Here is a 13,039-nt window from a genome sequence, read left to right on the forward strand (position 1 = left end):
TCAAGCTCTTCTTCAGATTACACAGTGTAATAAAGATGTATTACACTGTGTAATGTAACACACTGAGCATGCTCAGGGTGTTACAGCCGGGTCCTGCCTGAAGGCACGGACCCAGCTCCCGGAAGGAGGATCGCGCAGCCCCGGGCACTGGCAGTCCCGGGGCTGCGATCGGAGCAAGCGCCGCAGGGGAGTCCGATTGACTTTAAATGCCCCTAACACGCTGCGGTCAGCGTGTCCACATATGTTATAACATATAGCCGACACCTGCAGCTTGACGTAATAGTACTGCATTTTGCGGGAACGCACCTCCCGCGATGAAGTACTATTACGTCAAATGTCGGGAAGGGGTTAATCAAGTAATCCAATATTTTAGATAATCACATATTTAAATATGGTTGTATTGTACACCTCTCCTGTTGCATAATAATAATCTTTATTTAAATAGCGCCATCATATTCCATTGCTCTTTACAAGTCATACGGGGCATGTACAAATATAATATTACATTACTGAGTACAAACAATCATTTGGAACAATAGGAGTGAGGGCGCACAAGAGCATGCAGTCTATGATAAGGCATACTCATCTAACACACTGTTCCATTCTAACTTTCCTCTATGTCTCTTTCATGTGCATTTCCTTATTCCCTGGATTAATTTGCCTATGACAGGTCTTTGCTCTCTCTGGCTTATAGCTTCTTGCCCTAATTTTGTCTGTCATGGCAGATGCTCACAAACAGGCTCTGATGAAAGCGCAGCCCTGATAGATCTTTGCAACCCACCCACATATATATATATATATATATATATATACATACACACAGACTGCCCCTACTCCACACTCCTTCCATCATCAAGCCTGCAAGAAATAAGTATTCTGACAAACCTGCTGCAAGTTGCAAGATCAAAGATTTTATAACTCTTTTCATCCCTCTATCATTTCTAGTTGCCAGACTAACTGCTGTACAGCGGTCTGTCAAAAAAATATATTTACCTATCACAAATAATTACATGTTATGCCTACTATTTATCATTTGGTTGAAGTTTGGCTCAAGATAGCCGCAATAAAAAATATTTATGACTTTCCATTTCCTTTTCATCTTACCTCAGGCTCAGGCTCAGCATAGTATACATCTTCATAGTTGTTCAGGTCAACAGACTCTCCATAGTTCTCCACACCTGGGTCATAATTATCTAGATCAAAGTTTTCGAATAAGATGCTCTCAATAGGTTCAAATTGTTCAGCACTATGCCTTCGAGTTTCAGTTGGTGGAGGAGCCATGCAAAGGGCCACCATAGAAAGGCAGATACTCAGTGACAGGTACATTGTGATAGCAGGCCTGTGGTACATTAATTATAAGTAACAAAAAAATCATTTACTATGGTTTTTAATGAAACAAAACAACATGAAAAGTATAAATGTCAAAGGCATAAAGAACATGATAAAGATTACCTGACAAAAACTTTTTACATAGCCATAAATATATTTGAAAATGCTTTGCAAGATTTAAACATTTTTTTTAGCTCTGTACTGCTCTGATTTAAATAACGATATCTTTCGAAATGCTTTACATATTAATTATAAAAGTGTTTACTTTTTCCATGACATGTGAGACTTTAACTTAATTTCATGAACAGGATATTTTAATAGAATTAATAGACAATAATGGGGAAATATATTCTTTTTTAGCATTTTTCCATTAAGGTTTTTTTTAATAAGTGATAAGATTGTATACATATTCACCAAAATATGTTATAAATATGTACAGTGTCAATCCATCACAATTTTCTATGTTCAGAGACAGAGGTGCATGCCCTTTTGCAAAGTGTCCTCTGCAGGTCTGTCTGCTTTCTGTCTTTAGTGGACACCTGGCATCTAGGACCACAATTCCTTTGTCTTTAAATAATATATTAAAGTTACAATCTGGAGTCAAGTTCTGTATTTAAAAAAAAAAACACATTTTTACTGTAACAGGATATCTCCAGTTCTGCTTTACCTGGAAATATAATCCTGATATAAATCAGAAGATTTAACCATTTAAAGGTTGACACTGAACATTACAGGGTATGTGCAAATAGGACTTACCCTATAAAGCCGTATGGCAGTCGTGAAGGGGTTAACAGTGAAATTAAATGATAATTTAAAGGAAAGACAACAGGGACAATATTTGCAGATTCATAAACGCATTGGCACATGATCTTGATTTATGATGACTTTTGTGGTGATTTTTACTTCCCTTTGGCTTTGATGGACTCTGGAATTGATTTTAAAAATATCTTGGTCTATTGTGGGATTGTCAACTGGAACTTCTGATGGCAAGATTAGAAAATGGTGAGAGGGAGTAATCATTGACATATCTTTCCCTTTCCATTGTCTTGCACTTACTTTAAATACTAATAAGTGCAGGTTATGTAAGGCATTGATGTAATTTACAGACAACCACATTACTGTAACTATTTTGCTGTAACTTATTTTTTTTTCATATACCTTATATACTCAAGTATAAGCCGACCCGAGTATAAGTCGAGTATAAACCTAGAGTGGGAAATACATTGGTCACAGCCTCCCCAGTATATAGCCAGCAGTCCCCTTGTAAATAGACAGCCCCTTCCCCTAGTATATAGTAAACTCTCTGCCCCCTAGTATGTGGCCAGCAGGGCCCCTGCATATAGCCAGTGCCTGCCCTCCTGTATATAGCCATCAGCCCCCTTGTATATAACCAGTGCCTGCCCCCTTGTGTATAGCCAGCAGCCCCCTGACACGAGTATATGGCCAGCAGCCCACTTGTATATAGCCAGTGCCTACCCCCTTGCATATAGCCATTGCCTGCCCCCCAGTATATAGCCAGTGCCTGTCCCCTCGTATATAGCCAGTGCCTGCCCCCTTAGTATAAAGCCAGCAGCCCCCTGCCCAGCCTAAACAAAAAACTCTGTACTCACCTTTCCGACTCCACCCCGCTCCCCGCACGGTCCCACGACTGGCTGGATATGTACTGGGGGCAAGCTGGCTAGCTACATGCTGGGGGGCAAGCTGGCTAGCTGACTAGCTACATAGACAAAAGTTCTCTATTGGCATAGACATATAGCCAGTGCCTGCCCTCCTGTATATAGCCATCAGCCCCCTTGTATATAACCAGTGCCTGCCCCCTTGTGTATAGCCAGCAGCCCCCTGACACGAGTATATGGCCAGCAGCCCACTTGTATATAGCCAGTGCCTGCCCCCTTGCATATAGCCATTGCCTGCCCCCCAGTATATAGCCAGTGCCTGTCCCCTCGTATATAGCCAGTGCCTGCCCCCTTAGTATAAAGCCAGCAGCCCCCTGCCCAGCCTAAACAAAAAACTCTGTACTCACCTTTCCGACTCCACCCCGCTCCCCGCACGGTCCCACGACTGGCTGGATATGTACTGGGGGCAAGCTGGCTAGCTACATGCTGGGGGGCAAGCTGGCTAGCTGACTAGCTACATAGACAAAAGTTCTCTATTGGCATAGACAAGGTTCTTTACTGTAAGAGTAGTGAGACTTTGGAACTCTATGCCACAGGATGTTGTAATGGCAGATAATTTGAACATGCCTGGATGCCTTTCTGGAAATAAATAATATGACATTGTATGGGAATAAAACTTTTTGTAAGTAGTTTCTGTTGATCCAGGGAGTAATTCTATCCCACATTAGGACTCAGGAAGGAATTTTAGGCCAATTGACATCAGCCTTGCAGGGTTTTTGCCTTTCTTTGAATCAACGCAATATAATGTATAGGTTGGACTTGATGGACTGACTGTCTTTTTCTAACCTTTTTTTTTACTTTGATACTGCCAAAGCGTTCACTATATTATAAGTTCAGGGGGCTGGCTATGAACTGTGAGCTGGGTAGCTATATATTTGGGCAGGGGCTGGCTATATACTGTGGCAGGCGCTGACTTTACGCAAGGGATAGGTGGTTCGCTAACTATATACTGGGGGCTGAATAGCTATATACTGTGGTAGGGGGTTGGCTACCTATATACTGGGTGGAGGCTGTGACCAATGCATTTCCCACCCTAGGCTTATACTCAAGTCAATGGGTTTTCCTAGTTTTTTGTGATAAAAGTAGTTATATTCAAATATATATGGTGTTTACTTAGCTAACCTAGTTGAGAAGAAGAAAAAAGATACAGGTTTTACTTGGTATGAGATTTTACAGAGTAAAAATACTAGTAAATTCTAGTTATACCAGAAAAGGATTTATATGTACATTAATAGGTTACTAACTATGTGCAACACCCTCGCCAATGCAATGGCGAGGTAGGGTTTGCGAATACGTCCCACCTGCATGTAATCCCATTACACAACATGGTTCTGATAGGACATAGGGATATTGCAGTGGTGAATCCTGCCTGGCAAGGCAGAGGTTAAGTATTTTGTATAATGCCAGATGCTGTTATCCAATGATATGTGTTACATCCTGTGCTCTGTAAGCTGAGATGTGATTGGAGGAGCAGCCACCACCTGACCAAGGGGAGGTAATAAACCCTCTGGCCAGGAATGTTCTGGATGATTATTCTAGTGTGGAATCCTAGGAGAATCAGTGAGTGAGTGAGAAATCTCTGTCTAGCCTATACCAGAGCAGGAAGAGCCTAGCCCCTGCCTCTGAAGAGTGGAGCATCAGACTAGAGTTAGTGTAGTGAGGAAAAGGGGTATCATCTTACCTTTGAAGGTGATACCTGAAGCCCTACAGGACAAGCTGAAGCTTCCTACCAGGACACAGCTGCCTCCCAGCCTGCCCTCTACATCCAGGCTGGTGAACTATCTCCTGAGGCTCCCTCCAACTCACATCTCGGCACCCTACCTACCTGTTAAAGGCACGTTTGCTGCGGTTCCTGCGGTTCAAATAAAGAACTGTAAGTTGTTTTCTTCAACTTCTGTCTCCGTCTGGTCCCTGCTAATACGGCTGCCTTCATCACCGGCACCCTGTCCATCACCCAGAGACTCACACTCGGGACACTAAGGGGTTGCCCCAGGGAGATCCGCTATAGCAGCCTCTCCCTCATCATTTCTTGCCAACACCACCCTGCTGGAGACCTGCCAGGCTGTAGGACAGCCCTCCGGTTCCCCCGTACCAAGCACCGTGACAATAGCGTGCTTAGGCCGCAACCGCCAGCCACTCCGGTACAGCGGGCCCCGGCTGTCTCCAGGCCTCCCCTTTAAGGCTAGGCCCCGGTGGGGGATGTTGCAAGTGGCGTCACGAACAGGATATAGACTTCTGTGCCTTATTACGGCATTAAAGACTTTCCTTTATTAAAAAGACTGTGCTGCCTAACCCTGCTGCCATCCGGGTTTAGGCCTAAGGACTTGTGCGTTTCTGGAATGAACTGTGTTATACTGCTGCCACGTGCGGTCGAGCGCCGCTCCCGCACTCCAGAGGTTAATCCTGGCAAGAACTGTACCAGCTCTGCTACATCCGGCGCTGCCGCGCCTGAAGATTTTTACCTCAGAAACTGTGGCGCAGCAAATAATTCAAGCCCGCCAAAACCTTCACTGGCGGGAAACCCAGATGACGCATCAAGCTCCACCCACGCGCGAAGGGCGCGAACCCCGCCTCCTGTGGCGCAGGAAAAATTAGAGCCCGCCACAGCTCGTGGCGGGAAGGACTTGGACTCCTCCCATTGGCTCGAGGCGGACTTCCTGCCCTGCCTCAGAGAAGCGCCAGAACTGGAGTGGACTTTGGACAGCGAGGACAACGCCATGTGGGGTCCTCCGCCTTTCCCTCCTGTGGAGCGTCCGGAGTTTTACGAGGTCCTAGAGACTATGGTGGTGGTCTCTGCGCAGCCTGTCCGAAGACCCTCCGCTGGACATCGGCTGCACCGAGGATTGACTCGGGCCTTCGTCACCAGGACATGCTACCAAACGGTGACGCAGTATCAAATCCCACCCGGGCGGTTCCTCGTCCCTGTCCCGGCTACCATCCCGGTACCGCGGGTCCACGTGGAGGCGCCACGTGGGGAGGCCCCGACTCCTGCTGAGCCAACGCCTGGTCCTAGTGTTGCCGCTCCACCTGCTCCGAGGCCTACTACTCCTGCTGCGCGGCCTGCTAGCCCCGATGTGGTGGTTCCTGACCCTCCGGTGGTTCCTGCTCCTGTTCCGGCACCTACCTGTCGCCCAAGGAGATCCGAGCCTGCACCGGAGCCACGAGCCCCAGCACCGGCACCTCCGCAGCCTCAAGGCCGAGGTGAGGCCGCCCGCCGGCGACTCCGAGACGCTGTCTCGGACCAGCGACGCAGAGAGAAGGAGGCCCAGCGGTATATGGCCGGCCGATCTACAGCTGGAGCTTGGGTCGAGAAGAATCGCACCACCGGCATGGTCCGGTTCTTCGACAAGCGGAAGGGCTATGGCTTCGCTACCCAGGACTACACCGGACGGGAAGTATTTATACCCCGCCGGTCCGTCAAGAGGCCTGATCTGCCGGAGAGCCTGCACAACCTCAAGCCAGGCGAGTGTATCGAGTTCTCCCTGCAGGAAGGACCCCGAGGACCCTGGGCGGCTGGCGTGCTCCGGATCCCCGACTCCGACGAGGACCGTTACTTCCCGCAGGACGACTGGTATGAGGACGACGAGTGGCCGGAGTCTCCGAACACCTCTTCCTCCTCGGCTGCAAGTCCCCGGGCGGTGACCCACGTGAATGCCCCATCCACAGTAATTGTGAGTACGGGTCCCATTGCCATCCATGGGCCGGGCATGATACAGGGCGCCACCCCCACCGGTTCCCCTGCCGGGAGCATTGTCAGGTCCCGCGGTTCTTCTGTGGGTGAGGACATCCCGGCTAGTGAACCTGGTCCGGAGGTTCCATCTAGGCCCGCATCTCCCCTTGCCGGTTACCAATGGGGTGATGACCCGGCCCCGGAAGAACCGGAGCTGGAAGGAGCCGCGGCACGGCCGCTGGACTCCGTTTATTTTTTCCTGGACCCCTCTGTGGTCCCTGGCTCAGTTGAGCCCCCGGCTGGAACAGCCGACACCCCGGGCGACAGTGCTCCTCCCCCTGAAGGTCCGGAGGATGTTGCTGCACCTGCAGTACCCACTACTGCCACCGGGTGTCCCCAGCCGGCACCTACTCCCGTTGAGGATGTACAGGATTCCCTGCAGGAGCTGGATCCTGTCTTTGCTGAACCCAGCGATACTGACTAATCCCTGAAGGGCTGTCGCCCTCTCCAGGTACTATGTCCATTGTAAATATTGTGTATATCTCCATTTTCCCCAAAGAGCCAGAGACAGTCCTGAGACTCTTACCCTTATTTATCTCAGTCAAGAGACTATACATGGTCATGTGCTATGATAGCACCCTTCCTCTGCCACAGCAGAGAATTTCTTCAAAGGACTCTGTCCCTCTACCCATAGAGGAGACCCTTTGCTTCTTCATTGCACTTTTCCCCCCATATCAAGGGCTGTACCCAGAAGATGGACTTTGTCAGTAGAGACCTTCTGAGAGACTTTTGCCAGATACTACAAAGGAAAAGTTGCAATGTAATTTATTATCATTTTGCACTTAATGCCTTCCTTTTTTAGGTATGGACATTCTGCATGCACTTTTTATGCCTTTTCTTTTCAGGAAAAGAGACATTTGCTACCGTGCTACTCTGAGTAGCCTATCTATCTGTAACGTTCAAGATGTGTACCCATTGGGCTCCTAAGCCAATGTGATTTTGCCAAATGTTTGCACACTGTCATATCTGCCAGTAGTCTGCATTAACCCTTTCATAGGCTTTTCAGGTTGTAGTGTGGCTGTGTCGGACCGTCTTCTATGTAAAACACTGACCGCTACCTGATCCCTCAAACCGAGGTTTGCACGTGGGGGTAGTCCGTAAACTGCGGGTCCTACAGGGGACCGGGGGTGTTACACAGTTAGCACCTGGATGCCACCCATACATGGGTAAGGATGCCAGTCAGGAGGTACTTGTGTCGCATATGCTAACGCAATGCAGATAGACACCATATAATTGCCGCCAGGGAAGAAGCGTTGATCAAACAAATATACAGGCCTTGGTGCAAGGAGTGGATTACAGGACATGACACCACACCTTTCCTACTGTACAGTTCGGTTTAATGGCGTCAGCGACCAACTGTCATACAGATCCTACATATTTTTGTCTTAGTCCGACACCAACCCAGGTGCCTGTCTCCAGGACCATGGGCGGTTTGTCCCTACACCTCACACAGCCTGCACTTCCCAGAAGTGCCTTTAGCCCCCTCTGTGCCCCAAAACCATCTGTAGTCGAGCCGAGGGCGGCTCTTTCAATTGCCCCCGGGGTATGCAACACCCTCGCCAATGCAATGGCGAGGGAGGGTTTGCGAATACGTCCCACCTGCATGTAATCCCATTACACAACATGGTTCTGATAGGACATAGGGATATTGCAGTGGTGAATCCTGCCTGGCAAGGCAGAGGTTAAGTATTTTGTATAATGCCAGATGCTGTTATCCAATGATATGTGTTACATCCTGTGCTCTGTAAGCTGAGATGTGATTGGAGGAGCAGCCACCACCTGACCAAGGGGAGGTAATAAACCCTCTGGCCAGGAATGTTCTGGATGATTATTCTAGTGTGGAATCCTAGGAGAATCAGTGAGTGAGTGAGAAATCTCTGTCTAGCCTATACCAGAGCAGGAAGAGCCTAGCCCCTGCCTCTGAAGAGTGGAGCATCAGACTAGAGTTAGTGTAGTGAGGAAAAGGGGTATCATCTTACCTTTGAAGGTGATACCTGAAGCCCTACAGGACAAGCTGAAGCTTCCTACCAGGACACAGCTGCCTCCCAGCCTGCCCTCTACATCCAGGCTGGTGAACTATCTCCTGAGGCTCCCTCCAACTCACATCTCGGCACCCTACCTACCTGTTAAAGGCACGTTTGCTGCGGTTCCTGCGGTTCAAATAAAGAACTGTAAGTTGTTTTCTTCAACTTCTGTCTCCGTCTGGTCCCTGCTAATACGGCTGCCTTCATCACCGGCACCCTGTCCATCACCCAGAGACTCACACTCGGGACACTAAGGGGTTGCCCCAGGGAGATCCGCTATAGCAGCCTCTCCCTCATCATTTCTTGCCAACACCACCCTGCTGGAGACCTGCCAGGCTGTAGGACAGCCCTCCGGTTCCCCCGTACCAAGCACCGTGACAATAGCGTGCTTAGGCCGCAACCGCCAGCCACTCCGGTACAGCGGGCCCCGGCTGTCTCCAGGCCTCCCCTTTAAGGCTAGGCCCCGGTGGGGGATGTTGCATATGTAAATATCAAGGTGCGGTAAGGCCATAGTGTAACATTACCTCCTACCTGCATAATGGACTTTGTGCTTTTGCTCTATATCCATTCCCTAAAGGCTATATTTTCTGTATAATAGTCTTTATCTTATTTTACTACCCACTGAGGCTGCAATTCATCATTCATAACTCAAAACCTGACAGCTCCCTAAGTGACTTCACTTAGTGACATCACCAATCCTTGTTGCGCAGCTTTATGACACTCCCTACATATGAGTAAGAGAGAACTATCCCCTGACATATGTTACTCCTTTTAAACTCAGGGATATTATTTCCTTTGAAAAAGGAACAAAATAGTTGCAAACCCACATAATGCTACATACAAACGGTTAGGACAACTAACCTGTTCTGACTGACTGGGAGACAGACCTTTGTTTGCATCCAGAAACATATTCACTTGAATACCCAGCATATGCTACAAATTTAAAGTTAAAATGTGGTCTGAGGGGGCGTGGCTGACTGCCGACCAAGATAGCTGTGTAAGGGAGAAGCTCCGGACCCCCGGTGGATAAATCGTTCGGCCCAGAAAGCTCCCCGGTAAAGGGCACAACAACTTACCGATGCAGGAGAAACCCCCGGGAGGCCTGCTGGAGCAACGGCCCTCCCTTGGGCTGAAGCGCACCCACCTTGTGAAGACACCTGTCTCGGAGGAGTGGCCGTGCAGACACACAGCCCCACTATGTCTCCCACGGCAGCAGCTGGATGTGCTGGCCGAACTCCGGAGCCAGCAACCAACAAAGGGGTGAGTCCTTGGCTCGACACCTTCCTGTAGCCCCGACAGCGCGACATACTGCCACAAAAGACCAGGCCACAAACCACAGTAACCATAAATCCCTGCTTTGGGACCAACAGGACTGTTGGCCCGGCACTCCCCACAGAAAAAATAGTATTAGGGTTTAGGGGGTTCCAGAGGCCGAAGGAAGAGAGGACGTAAAGGGCACGCTCACCTCACAGTTTTCCATGATCCTGGGGTCCCCACTGTCCACATCAAATTTGCTAGAGCACACAGAGCCCTTAGGCCTGTCACGGGTGCTCCCATGATCCATGTCACAGACATCCTCCTGATTGGCTCCTGCTAATTCAGCCTCGTCCTTATAATCCGGCACCTCCCTTCACTCCCTGCCGGATCTTCTCCTAGGATCTCCTATGGTTTCCATGCCAGGCTTCCATAAGCCGTTCCTGTGGAAGAGAAAGCCCATTAGCGTTTCCAGACACTTTCCTGTGTTCCTGTGTGTCTCCAGCGTTCCCATATGCTCCTGCTGTTTCCTGTTTTCCAGCGTTTCCAGACGCCTCCCTGTTTCCTGTCTCCTGCGTTCCCATACGCTTCTGGTGTTCCTGTCTCCAGCGTTACCAGTGTTCCTCCGCGTTCCTGTCTCCAGCGTTACCAGGGTACCTCCGTGTGCTCCTGCCATCCTGTGTCAAGTCATCAGTTTGCCTCTGTGTTTCCTGCAGTGCCTCCCAAGGCTCCAGTCCAGCGGTGTCTGCAGTTTGTGCCAGCGTTACCAGTGTTCTTCTGTGTTGCTGCTGTCATCCCAGGCTTGGACTGTTTCCTGCACATCCCTGTACCTTGGCTGCCACCGTGGGCCTCAAACCATCTCCCGCGGTGGTCCAGAGGGTCCACTGGTCCACAGACTCCTCCCTTTGGACTCTTCCCATAGAGACTTTTAGTTCTGTTGTCTGTGTGACCCGTTACAAGGCAAAAGTCTTGTAACTCCACACCGAGAGATATCATATGTTGTTTGCAAGATTGTAAGCTTAAAGAACGCATTATGTTCCTGGCTAGGAAACACAGAGACTATGATTTTAATGGCGCCGAGTTTCAGTTATATCAAGACTTATCATGGCTGACATTGCAAAAAAGGAGGCAATTGTGCCCTCTACCGGACATTTTACAACAATGCGACATACCATACAGATGGGGATTCCCATTCGCTTTGACAGCCTCAAAGGATGGACTCTTTTGGAGACCTTGCTTCATTTTGTAACACCTGGGATCTTCAGGACTGGGAGCTGAGTTACCAAGCACCGACGCAGACATCAGAGTGCCAGACAGTCCAGAAGAAAAGAAGGAGGCAGTGCTCCAAAGAATCCTCTATAGACTCACCTCCGTGAATTGGGAGGACTTCTCCATATACATATCCCTTTTCAATTCTGGGACCTTACAGATCAGTCTCCATTTGGGAGGCAATAATGATTTATTTGCGTTGCATTAAGTTATTTCACCAGGGGTGGGGGTATTCTTGTTATATAGGTCTAAGTTCTATTTTTTTTAAAAAGAAGTAATTACCAGTTGCCTAGCTGACACCTTTTGGAGGAGTTTCGGCCACGCACTACCCAATTTCTTTCCGGGACTGCCATGCAGCCTTCCTGGTCATACCGGGGAGACTCTTGACCGCTTGTTAGTTCTCCCCCTCTTGCAAGGAGGGCAACAGAAGTAAGCAGTTTAGGTCTAACCAGAAGATAGAGACGTATTGCTCTCTCTTCTTGGCTCTTACCAAGGTTTTTGTACGTGTGGTTTAATTTCTTGATTGTCTGCTTCTACCCTCGTCTCTTTCCCCATCCACCCACTCCCTCCCCCATCTCTCTTTTATATTCTACATTGCAGAAAGACCCCTTATATTTGTGTAAACTGCCTAGCCCTGGGACGAACAGCATTCTGAGCTACCCTCTACCAGATGCAGGTAATCAATCCTTTCCGGATGTGATGGAACCTAGTTTCTACCTTTCAATATGGTCAAAATCCCCCGCTAAGTGAAGGATGACCCTACAGAAAATCAAGACTAGTAGAGCGGACATAGTTTATTTGCAGAAAACACATCTAGACGCCAGGGGTTCCATCGCCTTTGCAGGTCATCTCTACCCCACTGCCTACCTAGCCTCACATGACAGCAAAAAGGCTGGTGTGACAATATTAATTTCTAACACATGCCCGCTTCAAATTTCTTCTGTTATATCGGACCCACAGGGCCATTATCTAAACTTGCAGGGGACTTTAAATGGTAGCCCACTACGCCTCTGTAATGTATATGCACCTAATTCTTCACAGATATGATTTCTTACTAAGGTATTAAACAAGCTGGATAGGCTCTCCTCAGCCCCATTGCTTCTTGGTGGGGACTTTAATCTAATTTTCTTGGGGTCCATGGACAGACTGTCAGTAGTGGTGGCCCAACGGAACCACTCACAAAATAATCTAGCTCTCAAAATCGATTATTTTTTTGGTGATATTCAAATGTTGCGGATGTGGGCTCCATTATTTTGTCTGACCACGCCCCTGTGACCCTATACCTGAGAGATGACTATTCCCTCACGCGTAATTGCCAATGGAGGTTAAATGAAGCCCTTCTGAAGGTACCCCGGGTTAAGGAGGAGTTGTCTGCCTCTTTGGCGGAATATTTCCAATTGAACATTGATACAGTCCCCGCCCAATCACTATGGGAGGCGCATAAGGCGGTCATAAGGGGTTGTTTCATTGAGCAAGGGACGAGATCTAAACAGGATAGTACATGGCAGAAGGAGGAATTGCGTAAAATGCAACGTTCTATGGAGATATCTATGGCAGCTAACCCGATCACGGGGCAGCTCCGCCGCCTGGTGGAATCATTGAGGGAGATTAAAGCAGGTAGAGAAGATGTTAGTATAGTCAAAACCAGACTATTATGAGAAGGGCAATAAATCCCACTCCCTCCTTGCGAGACAGCTCCGGGAGAGGCAGGAACGCCAAACCCCACATGTCATTCGAGATGCGAAGGGCACTCTACT

At 48.6% G+C, this 13,039-nt stretch overlaps 1 protein-coding gene across 3 annotated transcripts in view; it reads right to left on the reverse strand.

Moving 5' to 3' along the window:
• The window catches only part of OPTC (opticin), a 58,588-nt gene that overhangs the window by 29,448 nt on the left and 16,101 nt on the right, over positions 1 to 13,039 (reverse strand). For all 3 annotated transcript variants that reach the window (XM_072133112.1, XM_072133114.1, XM_072133113.1), the window contains exon 2: positions 1,105 to 1,339. In XM_072133112.1, the coding sequence (XP_071989213.1) occupies positions 1,105 to 1,339 (235 nt within the window). The remainder of the gene's footprint in view (positions 1 to 1,104; positions 1,340 to 13,039) is intronic.

Source organism: Engystomops pustulosus, chromosome 2, assembly GCF_040894005.1.
Source record: "Engystomops pustulosus chromosome 2, aEngPut4.maternal, whole genome shotgun sequence".
In the NCBI taxonomy this organism is placed as follows: domain Eukaryota; kingdom Metazoa; phylum Chordata; class Amphibia; order Anura; family Leptodactylidae; genus Engystomops; species Engystomops pustulosus.